The sequence below is a fragment of the Passer domesticus genome, chromosome 12, assembly GCF_036417665.1.
Source record: "Passer domesticus isolate bPasDom1 chromosome 12, bPasDom1.hap1, whole genome shotgun sequence".
Classification (NCBI taxonomy): domain Eukaryota; kingdom Metazoa; phylum Chordata; class Aves; order Passeriformes; family Passeridae; genus Passer; species Passer domesticus.
In genome coordinates, this window is record NC_087485.1 from 4,037,001 (window position 1) to 4,054,029 (window position 17,029).

A 17,029-nucleotide genomic window follows, 5' to 3' on the forward strand; every position below is an offset into this window, starting at 1 on the left:
TTGTAAAAAAATAAAATATTGTAAAGTGAAGAAGTCTCCAAATGCCAGTGTGAGAAGTATTTTTTATTCTTTTCGAAATACCAGAAAATTATGGATGAAGCTGCAAACCGGCAGCACTACACAACACACAAGCACGTGTAAGGCATGCCAGGTTCACGTACTGATTTACCATTTCACACCGAAGCGGATTTACGCCCTGCTCACACCCCCGACCTCCCTCACCCCGCACAGCCGTAAAGTTCATTTCCATCGCTGCTTTTGCACCACCAGCTCACCCCCCAGCCCGGCGGCTCCCGGGGCGTGGGCAGGGAGCCGTGGGCAGGGAGCCGTGCCCGCGGCCGCCCCCGGCCGGAGGGTGGAGCCGCGCCGCCGCCGCCTCGCCCCGCTCCTCCCGCGGCGTGCGCGGCCTCGGCGCTACGCGAGCGCGGGGATCCGCCGCGGCCTGCGGGCCGCCATGGCCGGGGAGGTGAAAACCAAGCTGTCCAAGAACCTGCTGCGCATGAAGGTGACGGGGAAGGAGGGGAGGGCGAGCCTGAGGCCTGCGGGGGGGCTGGAAGCGGGGGCGGCAGGGCCGGGCCGGCAGCGATGGCGAGCGGGGCCCGGCGCTGCGGGCGCGGCCGGGTGCGTGTCCCCGGCCACACGCGGCCGTCCCGGAGCCCTGGTGGGGCATGGCCGAGCCCATCGCCGGCCACGCTCTGCATGAACAGATGTGGTTATCCATGGGCCGCTCTCGGGCTTGCTGAGCTGTTCCCCCGGCAAGGAATCACCGAGGCCGGCACCGAGCTGCGGGGTTACAACTGCAGGGTTCGGTGCTGGGGAGCAGCCTCATGATTCCAGCGAAAGTCTGGCCTCAAGGGCCGGCCCCAGCGCTGCTTTTGGGAGTGCTTTCGTTCCAGCTCGCTCCTCTGTAGTGGGGTTGTTTGTTGTGAATTTAAATAAAAAGATTCCAACAGCACATTGAAGTGAAAATATCAATGCTGTTTGCTTTGCTTGGGGACGGGGGTTTTAGTATTGAGAAAAAAAAAGGTTTGGTGTGTCCATTTTTACCCCTGTTTACATGGCTGGCTAAGGAAATCCCAGCCTGAATGGGGATTAACATCCAGTATTAACCAGCTTTCCCAACTCATCAAAGCCAGGGATCTTAGTAACATCCCGATGTGCTTATTACCCTTGGAATTGTGAATCTCATGTCACCAGTGTGAAATTAGTCTCTGCTCACTGGCTAATGGATTCTGCTTCACACCATGTACTACAACTCCTAATTCAGTAGAGTACGTTCTCTGATTGATGGTCCTTTATTGCTGGAAAACAACCAGAAAAAGTTGAGTGCCTTCTTTTCTTTTTTTTTATGTTAATATTCAATTTTTTAACTGAACATGATGGGGCCTTTGTGGCTTCTTGCTTGTGGTGTTTTATTTAGCCAGTTTTTCCCTGTGTATATGTGCCTATATTTCACATTCTGGCTGAAAAGAGTTAGCTGACTTCAGTTCAATTTTTCACATAAAGTGCACTTTGCTACAGTTGGATGATGGAATATTTACCCTAATTAGCAGATGCTTCTAAATCTAAAACTTGTACACAGAAGGAACAAAATACATCTTGCCTCGCTCTCAAAAGGGAGTAGGTGTTGAACTGAGTCAGCCAGCAATGTGTGATACAGACTCCCATAACCTGGATGGCAGCATCATTACTTTTTCTTATTTTTATATAATACACTTTTAAAATGAAATTTTTCTTTTTGTTGTTTGCCAGTATACTAACCCCCTGGAGATTTCAAAAGCAGGTTTTTGGCTTGTTTTTCTCTGGAAGGCCATGGAGAACCAGCCATGTGAATATGCTGCCATGACATTTGCAGGTTCACAGTCCAGGCAGTAATAACCAGCTTTGAAGAGATCAGCAGGTTTTGAAAAGGTCATACACAGATCTTGCATTTAGCCCTTTGTTTCTGCAGATCCTCCTGTTTACAAATGTTTTAATTAAGCTTTTAGCAGCTGCCTCTGCAGGTAGTGATCCAATGTATTACCAGGATTCAGCAGGTGGGTGCAGTGCACCCAGAGGTGACGTGTGGTTGGTGGTGTTGGGAGGACCATTTGCAGTAAATTGGCCACATGGAGACACCCTTTTAGGTCTTGCACCATTTGATCCAGGTCTCATAGCTTGGGGAAACTCACCCAAACAACTCCTCAGTTACTGACTTACATATTCTGTGCCTACAACCATTGGTATATTTTTAATTCATCAGTGTGTGTTTACATTCGAGAGAAACCTGATCGCATAATTTTTATCTAGGTTTTTCCTGTAGTAATCTTCAGGAACATAATCTTTAAAATGGAGTGTGAAATGATTATTTAATTGGGTTCTTGTAGCAGAATTTCTTGTGTTGAGATTTTCGACTGGCTAACCAATTTCCTTGAGCAATATGTTTTTCCACATGATAGATTCACTTATTTTCCTCAAGAAGATACTGTAATTTTAATTGGAAAGCTTTGACATATTCTGAATCGACTCAGAAAACAGAAGTCAATTTTTCTTTCATTAAAGATCTTGTACAGTGGATGCAAATAGAAAATTAAACACTAGCTCTGTTGGCTTGTACTTCTGAGTTTGGCTTGGTTGGGCATTTTGTAAAGAGTGAAAAGATGTGTGGGTTGTTTATAATACATACACTGCACCCCTATATCACCTATATATTTTTACAGGACTGTGTGTGAACTGTACTGTTAGACTTGCCTCTCTATCTGGGAGTTAGGTTGGTATAAATGTAGACCTCTGACAGGTAAAATTATCCAAACACTTTCTGTAGATCCTCAGGGAGGTCCCAACTTTTAGGAGGGTGGGACTGTGTGGATTATCACCATGAAATTTTGAAGAGTTCTGGTTTTTCCCAACCTGTTTCATTGACATTGTTTAGACTTAATTGTCACTCAGTTCAGGCACCTGACTTAAGACAAATGGAAATTAAACTGCTGTTTCACAGGCCTCAGGTCTGTAGTTGTGTGCTCTCAGCAGTTTTTTATAGGCTGTGACAGATGTCTTCTTCTACTCCCAGCTGTTGAGAGTTTACAGTTCCTACCTGCCTGTTCCCATCCTCTGACAGAGGTTATCACCAAGGAAGCAAGTGACAGGAGTGTCCTTGTATTAGGAAAAAATAGCAGTCTTGCCCTAAACTTCATTCTTGGCCTCAGCTGTTTTGGCAGCCTGTTCCTGCAGTGGGTTAACAGGTCCTTAAATCCAGTGCTGGACCAGTACTATGGTGGGTCAGTGAGAACTGAAGAGCTGGGAACATCTTCCTTTAGCTCAGCTGGATACAGAGGCGTTTTCTTCATTGTCTGGTTTCAAAGTCTGACATTTTTCCACTTCCAAAGGCAGGTTTGTGCCTTCAGAGCTACAAACGCAATCCAGTTCATTAAATCTGAGAAAAGAAGAGGATATTTGAAAGTACAGGTGTTTCAAAAAATGACCAGCCTGGTATGATCCACCTCCAGCTCTGAGCTCCAGTGCTGTTTGTGTGGGTGGAGTTGGTCCTGATGTGCAGCAGTAACTTCAACACCATTATCTTCTTTCTGGCCTCTACTGAAACATTTGAAAAACCTCAGTAAAATCAGGGAATTGTGACAACTCCAATCCATCAAAACTAGCCAGGATAGTTTGTTTATATGTAAGTGCAGGTGTGACTGACTGTTGACTTTCAGTAAATAGCTGTGATCAGCAACTGTTTTAATTTTCTATTGTCTGTTTGCACAAACTTTGACCAAACTCAAAGAAAAAAAAAAAAATTAAAAAAAAAAAACACAAACAAATTTACTTTGTATCAACTGCTAAACATTATGTAATGGATAATTGCTATCATGTAATTACTGCGTGTTCAGAAGATTCTCATGATGCAGAAAACTGAAGCTGTGTGTTTGTGTCTTTCTTTGTAGTTTATGCAAAGGGGTTTGGATTCACAAACTAAAAAACAACTAGAAGAAGAAGAAAAGAAGATAATTAGTGAAGAACACTGGTATCTTGATGTACCAGATCTAAAGGAAAAAGAGTAAGCTTGTAATCTTTTGTACTTCTTATTGTCATTGGATTGTTTTGAAATGGAAATAGCATATTCATATTTTTTCCTGTAAGATAAGTATTATAAATAACCAGTTTACAGAAGCAAAAATAGTGACAGACTGGCATTACAACTTTTTTTTTATTACTTATTTTTAGGGCTGTTCTTGAGGTTGCCTTGTGTAGTTTGACCTACTTTCAATTCTTGTGTGTGTTGTTTTCTTTCGCTCACACATTCTTCTAGATGCATGCAATTAGTTTCTTTCACTCAGGGTCCAATTCATTCATTGCTGATTTTTCCCTTCATTAGAAACAAAGTTTGAAACATTGTGTGAGTAAATTCAGCTCCAGACACATGGTTAAGTCGATTCAGGACACTTCTGTCCTCTTGTGTCCAGCTCACTTCAAATCCTGGTTTTGAAATAGGAGGGATAATGGCAAAAATAAAGGAAGGCTTAGCTAATAAGGAAAAAAAAGTGTCCTGCTCTTTAGAAAAGTGCCTTAAATAGCAGGAGAACTACTTTTGAAATTGCTTGGGTTTCATCCTTTCAGAAGTGAAAAAAAATTCCACTGAGGGAGAACACACAAAATTTTGAAAAAGCTGGGACTTAAGGAATTAACTATAGCTGAATAAGGCCATTGATAAACTTTTCCATTACTCTTGGTGGATATGACAAAGAGGTATTTGAGCTTCATTTGGAGCAAGGAGTGTTCAAGCTGGACATTGGGAGAACTTTTGTAACAATAAGGCTATTGAAGCTCTGGAGTAGATTGCCTGAGGAGACACTGGATTCTTCATCTTGGGAAGTCTTTTGAGGACAGGTTAGCTGGACCTCTGCTGTTCATGGCACATGTGTGACTGATACTGCCTTGAGGCAGGACAATGAGCTCAAGCTCTTCAGCCTAAGTTCTGTGATCCTGAGAGTTTGATTTACATGGGAGATGAAGAGGATGAGGGAACAGGTACATATGTGTGAGGAAAAGGATGGAACAATCCACAGAAGTACTTTTATCTGACACGTGTATTATGAATGCCTCAGGGTCATGTTTCTTTTCTCACTCCATGCTCATTAAATGAGGGAAAAAAGGTTGAAGAAGGGGGAAATCTGTCTGCTGAACAGAGAGTAACAGAGTGTTTTATACCCTGACAGACTCAACTAATGCCAGGTTTAACAGCACAATGAAAAATTAATTAGAAGCTTTTGCTGGTATATTAGTGCCACCTGGGGAGTGATATTTATGTGGTATTTTTATTCTGGCAAAAGTATTAAGGTAGGGAGAACCATACCAGCAAAGAGTGCTTTTTGTCAGAAGAGTTAATTTTGCTTGTGGAACTGGCACAGCTTACTGGCAAAAAGGATTCCTTTGCATTCCAAGATCCTCCTACTGAAAGATTTATCAGGGCAATTGAGCAGAAAGTAGTTGATGGTTTAAAATACACTGTGGTTTTGTTTATTTGTGTGGGGGGAAGACAGCACATCCTTTTTGCATTTGTTTAATTTGAGTATTTTGAAGTGCATGGTTTAACAAAATGCTGGGTTTGGGGTTTTGTGCAGGAGCTGTATAATAGAAGAGAGAAGCTTTCTACGATGTGAGGATCTCGTTTATGGCAGAATGTCCTTCAAAGGATTCAATCCTGAAGTTGAGGTACCATTTCAGTGTCCTGCTTTGAGGTTGTCTCACATTAGGATTGAAGCCCTTGGGGATGGGGATTTGAGTGTTCACACTGCAGCCTTATTTGCCTTTGCAGCACTTTCCATAAATCCTTCTGTGTTCAGAAACTCCATCATTCAACCCTAAATGTTGATCAATGCAGCATCTGGTAAATAGAATCTTTTTAGCTCCCTGTGTTGTTGGTCAGTAATTGCATGACTCCTGCAGATTTTCCCTCCCTGAAGTGAGGAAACCATCCCACATGCTGCTCACCAAAACAAAAGCTCACTTTTCCTCCTGACATGGAATGCAGAGTCCAGTCTACAAACACTATTTATTCAACACTTAAGAGTTCCAAAGTAAAAATGCTGGGCAAGAGTCTTTAATTTCTTTCTGGCATGATTCATGCTGACAGAAGTACACAGGGACAGTAATGAAAAGGTTAGCACCGAACCTGAAGCAGGAGGATGGAGGTGTAAAGACTAAGAGATTTGCAGAAGGCTATGTAAGGTAATTTACTAGGAGATTCTTTTAGTTACTTTGAACTTGCTGTCCCTGTGACTGAGCATATGATTGCTTCGTGGCTTTTACTGTAAATCCTTGAAGATATTCTTTCTTTTTAACAAAACCATTTCAAGGCCTGTGTGCTAAAATCACGATGAAAAATTAATTACGATCTTACTCTCTGGTCTCCTGGAGATGTTTGGAGGAGTGCCCTTTAGGATGTTTGAGTAGTACAATACACTGAAAACACTGTCTCCGTTGCCTTTTCTTCATGAGTTTTCATAATGATGGGCTCTAGCCTAACCAGGAACAGAAAATAATTACTAAATTTGATTCTTACCTCTTATGCTCTTCTACCAGTGAATTTCAGCACTGTTGCCATTGTGTCATGGTTACGTGCTTATGCTGTTTCTCACTTCGTTTTCAGAAGTTAATGATCCAAATGAACTCTAAGTGCAAGGAAGAAAAAATTGAAGAGGATGATAAAATGGAAGCTGATGTGTCAGATGAAGAAATGGCCAGAAGGTAAGTTACATTTTATGACATAATCAGTACTAGCTGGGAATATGATATGTTACTGTATTATGTGTGGGGAAATAAAACCCAAAAAGGAAACAAACAAAATACAAAAGCCCACAATATATATGGAACTGTACCAAATTGATTTTCCAGGAATGCTGGTGTATATTCACTTGAATATCCACCACATTTGGGGGTAAATTCTCTGTGACTTGTAGGGGTTTTGTACCCTTTGATATCCAGGTATTCCATGCTAATTCCCTCCTTGTTACCAGCTTCTAACAAATTGAAACTATCAGAGTGAATAATAATTAATAAGTCATGCAGTACTTGTGCTTCTCCAAGCTTTTAATGACCAGGTATTTTACACCACTTGAATTGTTGATCATATTTAGGATGTGCACCACGATTTTTCCTCTGATTTTAGTTGAAGGTGTAATTTTTTTTATTCTCTCTACAGATATGAAACATTAGTGGGAACAATAGGGAAGAAATTTTTGAGGAAAAGGGACCAACGTGTACTCAAGGATGATGATGAAGATGAAGATGATGAAGTTGAAGAGGGGAATAGCAACACAAGACCTAGTAAAAGAGCTAAGAAAATGTTCTTAAAACCTCAGGATTAATGTCAGCTGCACAAGTGGAGCTTGTTACCGGATGCCTACCAAACAGTACCAAGAGCTGGAGATTGTTTGGAGTTTTTGCTATTTAATGTAAAGGGTGGATTTGTAAATCTGTTCTATTCTCATTGAAATTTCTACCATCCACAGCACTGACACTTTCCAAAGTGGGTGTTTATATAATGGATGTTGTACATCCTTTCCTCTCTCAGCAGCTTTTCATGAGTGGGGCACTCATCCCATCAGTCTCTTTAAATGTTCTGCATAGTTAAATTGAGTGTTGCATGCAATCAAAAGCAACATTATTTACAATTTAGGATAACATCTGAAAGAGGTATTTGGAGTAAAGATGAGCTGTGTCCAATTCAGTAAGGCAGTTCAGCTTTCACTGCTTGCTTTATTATGAAAATGAAACCTGTGCTCTCTTCAAATTGAAAAAAGTCAGCAGAAACATGCTTGGTTTGTGATCTTTTTTACTGTGCTAAAAATAAGATGGGAGAAGAACAGAAAGATAAAATCCACTTTATTGAATTTTATTTTTTATAAAGTTTATTTAAAAATAGAGGATTTTGTAGTGAAACTTTTTTTTATACAGCAAGCCAAATATTGGGCAACGTTTACAGTTTGACATCTGAGCAGATTGTGAATCTTAGTTTCTGCCTTCCAAAAGAAATTTGCTAATTTTGCCTCTTTTTCAGCAAAAAAATCCAATCTTATAATTATGTAAGTCTTGTCATAAAAGCATAATAACAGTTTCGGAAACATACTTGAAAGCAGAATAAAAACTGTGGGGTTTTGTGTTAATGATTGTGGATTAGTTTATTTAGTGTAAAAAAATTATGCTTAATACAGTCTGATACAAGGAGAGATCCTGTTTTTGTGCTGGCCACAGATGTCCCCCAACATTTAGCTGAGTGCTCTGATTTATTTAGCATGTGATGAAGCCATCTGAAGTAGTATTAGGGTGGAAACACCATTCTCTTTGGTCAGTTGGTGCTCTGGGTCTTTTGAAAAACATCAGTGTGTTCTTGTCTAAAACCATAGCAGTTCTTTGTGTACAGCCTTTCAACAAGAAATACTGCTATTGCTACATTTCCTCAGGATGTCCAAGCTACTCATCCTTAATGCTTGCTCTCTGCAGAAAGGATTTTTTTAACTGAAGCAAGGAGTGGCCATTTTGCCGGGGGCATGAGGCTTTTTTCTGGTCTTTTTTTAACAGCTCAGTGAAGCAAGATGTGAAACTCAATTATTTAAAGAAGGACACACTGTGTCTGCTGTATTTTGCTTGTGATACATGAACTATGATCCATATATCAGGAGCACCTAATTAGATATTCAAGATGGATCACACATGGAAAGAGAAATATACTTCTAACCTAGTAAGGGGACTTTGTGCAGGTGGAAAGGCTGTGATTCATGATCTGAGGTAGTTTTTCAGAGCTAATTAAATGCTACTGGTTCAATTACTTAAAACCTGATCATACATTACTGCTAGCTGAAAAGGAGTTAATGATGGCAAGACATTTTTCTTCCCATGGAAAATGTGACCTGAGCCATGAAATGATTTATTGTTGGTCATCACAAGAAAAACTTGGAACACATCCCATTATTCTTCTTGCTTATTAGTAGGAAAATGATTCCTTTGAATGGATTCTTAAATGGAGGGTGAATTTCTGCATAGCTGTGCTGAATAAGCAAGGGGCGAGGTGTGTCCTGGTGAACCACCAGCAGCCAGGAGATGTCACTGCAGTTGCATGTCCTGGGAGACCGTGGGTTGGGGAAGTGTCCAGTGGTGCCATGTAAAGAAACTTTTGGGTTATTTTGGTAACAGCAGTAGCTGAGATGAATTCTATGTGGAGTCTTCCTTTTTCAGGGTTCTGCAGAGAGCTCTCCTGCATTGCAGGGTTCTCTTCAGTCCAGTGGGGAGTAATTCTCATCAAAGGGCATTCTGCCTCCTTAATTTCATGTCATTTCCTGAGGGATATTTGGGCATGAGAGTGGCATGGTGCATGGATAAGCACATGGGAAGCTAAACAGCTTCCTAGAAAATCCACGATTTTGGAATTGGGACAGAGGAAGGTGGTTCTGATTCAATAGAACTGTGTTGAACAAACTATGAAGAAAAGGTAGATTTTAGTTTATTGTCTTTAAATCTGGGAGCTTTGCTGTTCACATTCAGCTGGTGGCTCAGTGCTACAGTAAAACCAGCTACTTATTTTTAGCACAATCTTTTATTCATGGGGGATTTGCAAAATGTGCCTTTAAAAGCACCATCCGTAGTGTGTTATTGTGAGCAAGACAAACCAAATCTCAGCCCTGTGTGACTTTTTAAATGTACTTTAAGTACAGAGTTAAAAGCAGACATGGTGGGGTGTTCTGAAATACCTGTCTGCATTTCCAATGGTATAAATACATTTATGGATGGATTTAAGTCCGACTCAAGCTTCCTACCTGAGGTAGAAACATTCTGCTGTATAAAATCTATGCTTGAACTACTCTTGACAGTGGTGTAAGCACAGCAGTGAAATATTCTTAAAGCAAACCTGCATCGATTCAGGCTTCCTTGGCTCTGACACAGGCTCCAGTACATTTTATGTGCAAGCTCCTAAGCTGTAGCACTTTCCCACGTGGTCATGTTTCTAAATGAAAAGTGTTTCTTCTTTGAAAACAGAAGCAAGTTGGGTAAGTAGTGGTTTTATTACAGAAAATGGCTGCCTGCAAACTAGTAAAGTGTTACCAGACACCAGAAGTGTTCATGCCTGTGACCCTGAAGTGTGGTGCCCGCTGACAGTTCATGAATGTCTGTCCCTTCTCATGTGAAGTTTGGTCCCTCCCTTTGGCAAGCTGGTGGTGCTTATTTTGTAATAACTGCTGGGCTTGAAAATATGGAAGTGTTGAACAATTTTGTCTTTCTTGCTGATGTTTCTGTTTTGCTTTTATTTTGCTTAGTATTGGATCTTAAAACTCCAGGACCAGAGTCCAACTGAAGTGAGCCATCCAGTGTGAATTTAGTAATGCTTGAGCTGATTAAACTTTGGTTCTTGGGGAGGGGCAGGATGTTCAGTGGTGCTGTGGAGTTTGTACCATGGTTCTTGTGCTCTGTGTCTTGTTCCTTAATGAGAATCTCATTATGCAATGCTCCAGCCACGGGTGGCTGTCGTTGCCATTGGGCATTGCCTGTGAGTGTAATGGGCAGCTGGGATTCTGGGACTTCATCCAGCATTCAGACTTTTAAAGAAATTGTTTGTCTTTTTCTTGATTGGAATACCATGCTTTTAAATTGTATTTGGAATTAGATGAGTCTGGGGGTGGAGGGGGGCGGTTTCTCAGCATTTGTTTTGCTTCATTTGAACAACAGTCCACAACTAAAACTGCAAAATCACTTAGGCTCTCATTAAACCCTTCTCTGAGAATGCTAATAAAGCATTGTGGTAGGGAAGGATGGCAGCCATCCCACAGTTCCCTACCACATGGGAATTCAAGTTTCTGTGAGAGCTGATGCTTTAAGGACTTGGTGGTTTGTTTTCTTTTCAGGCTGGGAGAACATCAGCTTCCACAATACTGCCTTGCTAATGGAACCCCAGCATGAGGCTTCAGGGTTTGTTTGGTTTTGTTTGGTTTTACACCATTCTTATCTCAAACCTCTGAGGGATTTCAGGCCTGGCATTCACACCTCAATAACCTGCTTTCATCAGCTTTTGGGGAGCTTTAGTTAAACTGTGAAACTGTTCCTTAGCTGTATGTGTTGACATTTCTTTGTGTGATTTCATGTTTCTCAGTGAGGACCTGCTTATAATTGTCACATCAAGATGAAAAATTAACAGATGGGAGTCAGGGAGATGGTTGGAGCCTCAATCACCAGCAGCTCTGTAGATCTTTGGTAAGAACCAAACAGAGAAGGGGTAGCTGGGTGAGTCCCATCACTGCAGGCCCAGTTAAATGCTGATAGGAGCCCATGACTGCCCAAGAAACCCTTGCATACCAAAATCCAAGCAATTACCTAGGAAAAACCTCTAGGGAAGTTGGGAGGTAAAATATTCACCCTGTTAATATTTGTCTTTAAGACAAGAAAACAGCTGTGGTTGATGGCACAGAGCAATGTGGTTTCGTGAGCTGGATAAATGAGAATCCCATCAGATAGAGTGGAGGTGGTCAGTGTTTTGAAGCTTGTAATGTTCCCTGAGGTCTCGGGGAACACCTTGTCATGATCAATTATTTAGGAGGGGGTAAAAACCTTTAATGGTATATTAATATGAGGAAATAACACAAATTACTGAACAAATTCCATAATTCCATTATTAACAGAAAAGCTGTGTTCTGGCCTCAGTAAGATCTTTCAGTGTCCCCTGTCCCCTTGGCTCTCAGTTCCTCATCCCTGTGCAACTATCTGTGCACCCAGGCCATGAGATGCCACCACAGGTGGTCACACAAAGAGCTGGCACACACCACAATCTGCCAAGCCCAGCAGAGATAACACCTGGGCCTCCTCTTCAGTGATCATCTTCCTCACCTACAACCTCTTCCTCCAGGTACCTGTAGGAATTCACCATCTCCAACACCACTGCTGCATTTGTTCAATGTTTAGTTCAAGAAGATAACAGGTTCCAAGGAACAGGTAACAAGTGACTGGATATCAGGAAATGGCCTCCAATTATGCCAGGGAAGGTTTTGATTAGATACTAGGAAAGTTTTTTTCACAGGCTTGGAAAGGACTGGAGGACTGTCAAGGGCAGTGGTGGAGTCACCATCGCTGAAGTGGCACCTGAAGGACAGAGTTTAATGAACATGGTTGTGATGTTGGGTTGATTGTTGAACTCTATGATCTTAAAGGGCTTTTCCAACCTCAGTGATCCCGTGATCCTAAGAATTTTGAGGTGGGAAGGGTTGGCCAGCAGATCAGCATGAGTGAACAGCCCTCACTTGGCAGATGGGGTGTGCAGGAGTCGGTGCAGCTGGGGGCAGCTGTGCCTAAAACAACTCATAATGTCTTTATTTTCCTTTTATTTATTTTCAGGTGTACACTTACAACATTTGTGAGATTAATGATCAGATTATGTCTTTCAGCAAAAAGACTATTCAGTGGGAGGAATCAACATTTGACCGATGCTCAGGCTTATTACAGACTGGGGAGAAAGAGTGTTTTTAGTGCTTCTGCTATTTTTTGATGCATTTAATAATGTTTCACCTTTCTTAGTGGTTTCCTTGGTCGGGCTTTTTGCAGAGAAGCATGGTAGGAGGAACAATATTTTCTGGAAAATGGGGAAACATGATTGTGAAAAAAGAAAAGGTTTCCTTTAGATTTGGCTGGCTTCTTGGGTTGTTTTTTCTCTTTGATACAGATGAACAAACAATAATGGCATTAAAGTTCCTGTGCTAAGTGGTACCCATGGAGGACAGCCATATAGACACTCATGTTTGCAGGACAAAATTAAGGGTATAGTGGGCTTAGCTTCATGTACAAATATAATGCAGTCCTAAAAGTACAGAATTTCTTCCCCTTTTGGGACAAAAGTAAATCTAAGCCAGCTGTGACATTTAAGTACCAGTCACAGTATATAGGATGATTATATCTCAGAAACAAAGCTTAGTAGTTATCTCCTTAGAGCCCATCAGCCACAATAACACTGCAATATGTAGAATTTTCATCACCAGAAGAATAGCTACTTACCAAAAATTACTTGGGGCAGTTTACTGCAGTAATGGCCAGAGGGATGCACATGATGACGATTTTCATTTTGTACTATGGTTTGTCTAAGGATGATGGTGAAAAAATTATTCCTCCTAATGCTCCTTTCCAAGATGACAATGTTTTACTCTTATTAAAGGTAGAGGAATTAGATGAGCTGTGAGTGGCTGGATCTTGTGAAAAATGAAGTTTTAAATGTGTGGTTTCTTGTCTAAATGCTCACAGATTACTTGTCTCCCTATAATAACCTTAGAAAATGTGTTGGCAGCATATCACAATTAATAATCCATACTCATGTGCTACAGGCAGTCCAAAATTCCCCAGGCACATTTCTTACCCAAGCTTATAACCAGATTCAAATCAAATCCTACATTTGTGCCAAAAATTGAACAGTAGTCATCTCCCAGCAAATAATTTTACCTAACTGGCTCAAGAGTCTTAAATTCCTGATTCTTCCCAAAGTGAAATTCACATTAATCTCATACTAATGTATATATCCTTCAGTCACCTGCAAAAGAATCCCATAACCTTGCAGTAGGGATTGCACAGACAGTGGAAGCTGCTGTACCCACATAGCATTACTGTAGGTTTTCCTGGCCATCTAGATTGTGTAAGATCCTTTAACATTTATGGGGACAAGTTTTCTCTCTAGGGTGATGTTAAATTTCTCTTTGAGGGTTTTTTCCACCTCTTCATCTTCAAGAGTTACAAATTCCACCAGATCCATGTTTTCCTTGTAGTTGTATGTGGTTTCAGTGAGTGTCCACCCAATCAGCGCTCGGAATCCGTCGGTGGTCTGGAGGGTGCAGATGGACTTCTTTGTGAAGAGGGAATCTGGAGAGGTCTGGAGGTATGTGCACTGGAAACGGAAATCTTCCACTGTCCGTGGCTCGAGGCTGAACATGTAAACTTTGCGACACTCCTTCTTCTCCAGCAGATCAGAGTTGGAGAAGCTCTTGTTGGGGATGTATTGTTTCCGTCTCATTTTCTCCAGGTACCAGACACCGTTTTTTTCCGTGAAGCGGAACACGCCGGGAGCCTGGGGCTGGTCTTTCCCTGACACAAGCTCCATGGGCTGCCACATCTGGTAGGACACCCCGAATCCTCCATCAACGATGTAGGCTTTGCCATCGACGACGACCTTCACCACGAGGTGGGTCATGAGGGTGGCGTAGGCGTTCTGGTGGGGGTTGAACACGTACGCTCCCAGGAAGCTGGTCTCATACCCCAGGCCCTTCAGCACCCAGCCCAGCAGCTGGTTGTTTTCCATGCACCAGCCACCCCGCTTCCTCCGCACAATCTTGTTGTAAACGTGCTCCAACTCCAAAGTAATTTTCTCCCCGCAGTGGATGCTGAGGTTTTCGAAGGGAACAGCACGGATGTGATGCTGGAATATATCGGTTAAGGTTTCCAAATCTTGTTTTTCAGTGGAGCCTTTATAGCCAGTTCTTGCAAAATACTCTTCAAGGTTCATCTCACCTGTAAAGGAAGGAATTGTGTTTTGGTTTCTTTACATCAGTGATTTATGATGCTGTGAAAAGCTGCCCTGGCTCTGCCAGTAAAGATTCTTTAATCTACTGAACCTCATCAGAACAGCATTTAAAGGAAACAAGCATTCCTATCAAATGGTTCCCTGAGCAAAGAGCAGTGCACATGAGGGTTTGCTTTTGTCTTAGAGTCATTCCTCCGGCAAATAGTTGATGCCATTTCAGTTTTATACGAGGAGACTGCAAGATGAGGATTTCCTGTATTTGCATTGCAACAGCGGGGTTAAGAAGAAATGTAAGATCTTGCTGGGAGTGTGTACAAGGGTTCATGAGAAATGGTCTAAAGCCACTGCTCAGCGACAGGACTGTCACTGGGGGAAGCAGTGTCATCTGCCAGTGGGAGGGAGCATATTCTGAGCCAGGATTCACATGTTCTTTTCATGAGTCTGCCACTGATGGACATGACAGTAAATGAATGGCTCGTTCAGTACACTTTGTTCTTCCACCACTTACAAAAAGTTAACATGAAAAGTAAAGTTACAAGCTTTATTCAGATAATTATAGCTGAAAAAACTCTGACTTTTGAAAGAGTCACAGACCACTGAGTCTTGTGTCTGCTCAGAGTGTTGTAGAAACTAATTTTGGTGTTGGAATAATGGATCTGAATGGAGGGAAGTGAATGATGTAAAAGACAAGGAGCACATCTCCATTCCCTCCTGTGCCTTGTGTCTCACCCTGAAAATGAACAGGGGCTGCTTTACTCTCTCTGGTCCTGAGCTTTCTCAGAACTCACCAATCCTTCAACTCAGCAGTGAACTGTTGAATGTTTACTGCAAACTAGAATTTCTCAAAATGATTCTCAGTGTCAGATTCATATTCATGGGGTGGAAGCAGTGTCCCAAGTGAACAGAGAGCACCAGCAAAAATACACATTACCTTCTAGAGAGAGGAATTTAGCTTCCAGTGATATCTAAGTGAATTGTTGGAGGATATGTTCAATGTAATAATATCTGTTAAGTGTAACATAAAAGTCATGGCACTTTTGATTTGCAGAATCTGAGAATATCTGATCCTATCACTCTGACTGTGAATACTAAATTGATCACACCAGTACAAACAGGTGTGATCAGTACAAAGCTGGTTCTCAAGTTTGTATTATTTGTAATTTCTTTCTGCAGCTCCATAATATGCTTGATCAGCACTAGATATGGACTGCAGGAGATGAAAGCCACTGTTCTTTTGAAATGTAAGCAGACCAGATGAAAAGGCAGATACTGAAAAGGTCGTCCCACAAATGTGGTTATGATTTATGTAGAGAAAAACATCAGCAGAAGAATATTAAAGGTGCAAATGAAGGTGTTCATACAAACCTATTTCTTACCAGAACTATACACAGTATCAGCAATTCTACTGTTGAAAATATGTTATCTTCTTTATCCTAATACATCAGCACATGGACTTCCTGGGTTGCACAACCCAGAGTCTGTAATTTTTTTTTAAGTTGTTTTTAAAGAGCTGTAATTTTATTCCCTTAAAGCAGAATCTACTGATTATTAGACTGAACTTTTGCTTCCTTTGCACTTGCAATACTTTTAAATAAATTTAAGTATCTAAAAGCATGACTTCCAACAAGAAGTTGTAGTTCTAAATTTATATCTACTATTGTACCCAAACAAAAGAATCTATTTTATAGTGAATTGAAGCTTCTCCTGAAGAGTGAAAGGTAGAAGAATTGAAATTGCACATCACTGTTTTGCCCTCTTCAACAGCCCCTGTTTAGCAGGTGATATTTTAGCTCTATATCCCACATTTTTAGAACATTTTTCCTAGAGAATGTTGCTTACGTTATTGTCCATGACCTTTACCATCATCAAGAAACCAGGGGTTTTGGATCTTTCTTTGGAGGGTTTTTTTAAGAAAATAAACTTACCTCTTATGAGATCCCTTTTTATTTATTGAGGTATTCAGTTTCTGGGGGGTTTATTACAGGGGCAGCAGTCAGTGAAGCCAGGAGTGGATACAGATTGTGAGGGTTGTCTTTCTAAGCTCTGCTGGTCCTCGCTCCTGAATCTTAAATTCCAAGAAAGGGCAGAGTCCACCGAAAAAGAATTCACATTTTTGGACTTCGCTGATCCGTGAGCAAATTAAACTTTGTTTCTTCCTATTAGTAGATGTTTATGCCTTCCCCTAGTCAAGACCAGAATGAACTCGTTTTCTATGTAAAATAATTACAGTAGGCAGTTGCAAATGGCGTTGTAACTTTTTGTAATTCAATATTGTTATTTTGCAAAGCAGAATTTTGCAGTGGAGGATGTTCATCTGTGCCATGATGGGTGCACTGAGGTGCCAAGGTGTTGCAGGCTGAGCTCCATGGATGCAAAATGACCCTTCTTTGCCCACACAGGAACTGTTTCAAGCCGTTCAACTCCTCAGCTGTAGCAGGAGTTATTGTGGAGCTGCCACATCTAACGAATGCCATGGCAAATATTTATTTGCATGAAGTAATGCATTTCTGC

The 17,029-nt window shown here is 41.4% G+C and overlaps 2 protein-coding genes across 2 annotated transcripts; one reads left to right on the forward strand and one right to left on the reverse strand.

Annotated features, from left to right (window-relative positions):
* Window positions 1-346: 346 nt before the first annotated feature.
* On the forward strand, window positions 347-8,144 carry MPHOSPH6 (M-phase phosphoprotein 6). The gene is made up of 5 exons (XM_064387132.1): window positions 347-505; window positions 3,924-4,036; window positions 5,601-5,691; window positions 6,629-6,726; window positions 7,181-8,144. Exons 1-5 carry the CDS (start codon window positions 455-457, stop codon window positions 7,344-7,346), a joined length of 519 nt encoding a protein of 172 aa, XP_064243202.1. The 5' UTR covers window positions 347-454; the 3' UTR covers window positions 7,347-8,144.
* On the reverse strand, window positions 7,936-16,581 carry LOC135279670 (arylamine N-acetyltransferase, pineal gland isozyme NAT-10). Its single transcript, XM_064387130.1, has 2 exons — window positions 16,444-16,581; window positions 7,936-14,505 (listed from the first exon to the last, which is right to left on the reverse strand). The coding sequence occupies exon 2, from the start codon at window positions 14,498-14,500 to the stop codon at window positions 13,628-13,630; it is 873 nt and encodes a 290-aa protein (XP_064243200.1). The 5' UTR covers window positions 14,501-14,505; window positions 16,444-16,581; the 3' UTR covers window positions 7,936-13,627.
* Window positions 16,582-17,029: the final 448 nt, after the last annotated feature.

Coding starts and splice junctions, on each gene's coding strand:
- MPHOSPH6 (XM_064387132.1), top strand. CDS start 455: ATGGCCGGGGAGGTGAAAACCAAGCTGTCCAAGAACCTGCTGCGCATG. Junction 4,037..5,600: donor CCAGATCTAAAGGAAAAAGA/GTAAGCTTGTAA, acceptor GGTTTTGTGCAG/GAGCTGTATAATAGAAGAGA. Junction 5,692..6,628: donor GATTCAATCCTGAAGTTGAG/GTACCATTTCAG, acceptor CTTCGTTTTCAG/AAGTTAATGATCCAAATGAA.
- LOC135279670 (XM_064387130.1), bottom strand. CDS start 14,500: ATGAACCTTGAAGAGTATTTTGCAAGAACTGGCTATAAAGGCTCCACT.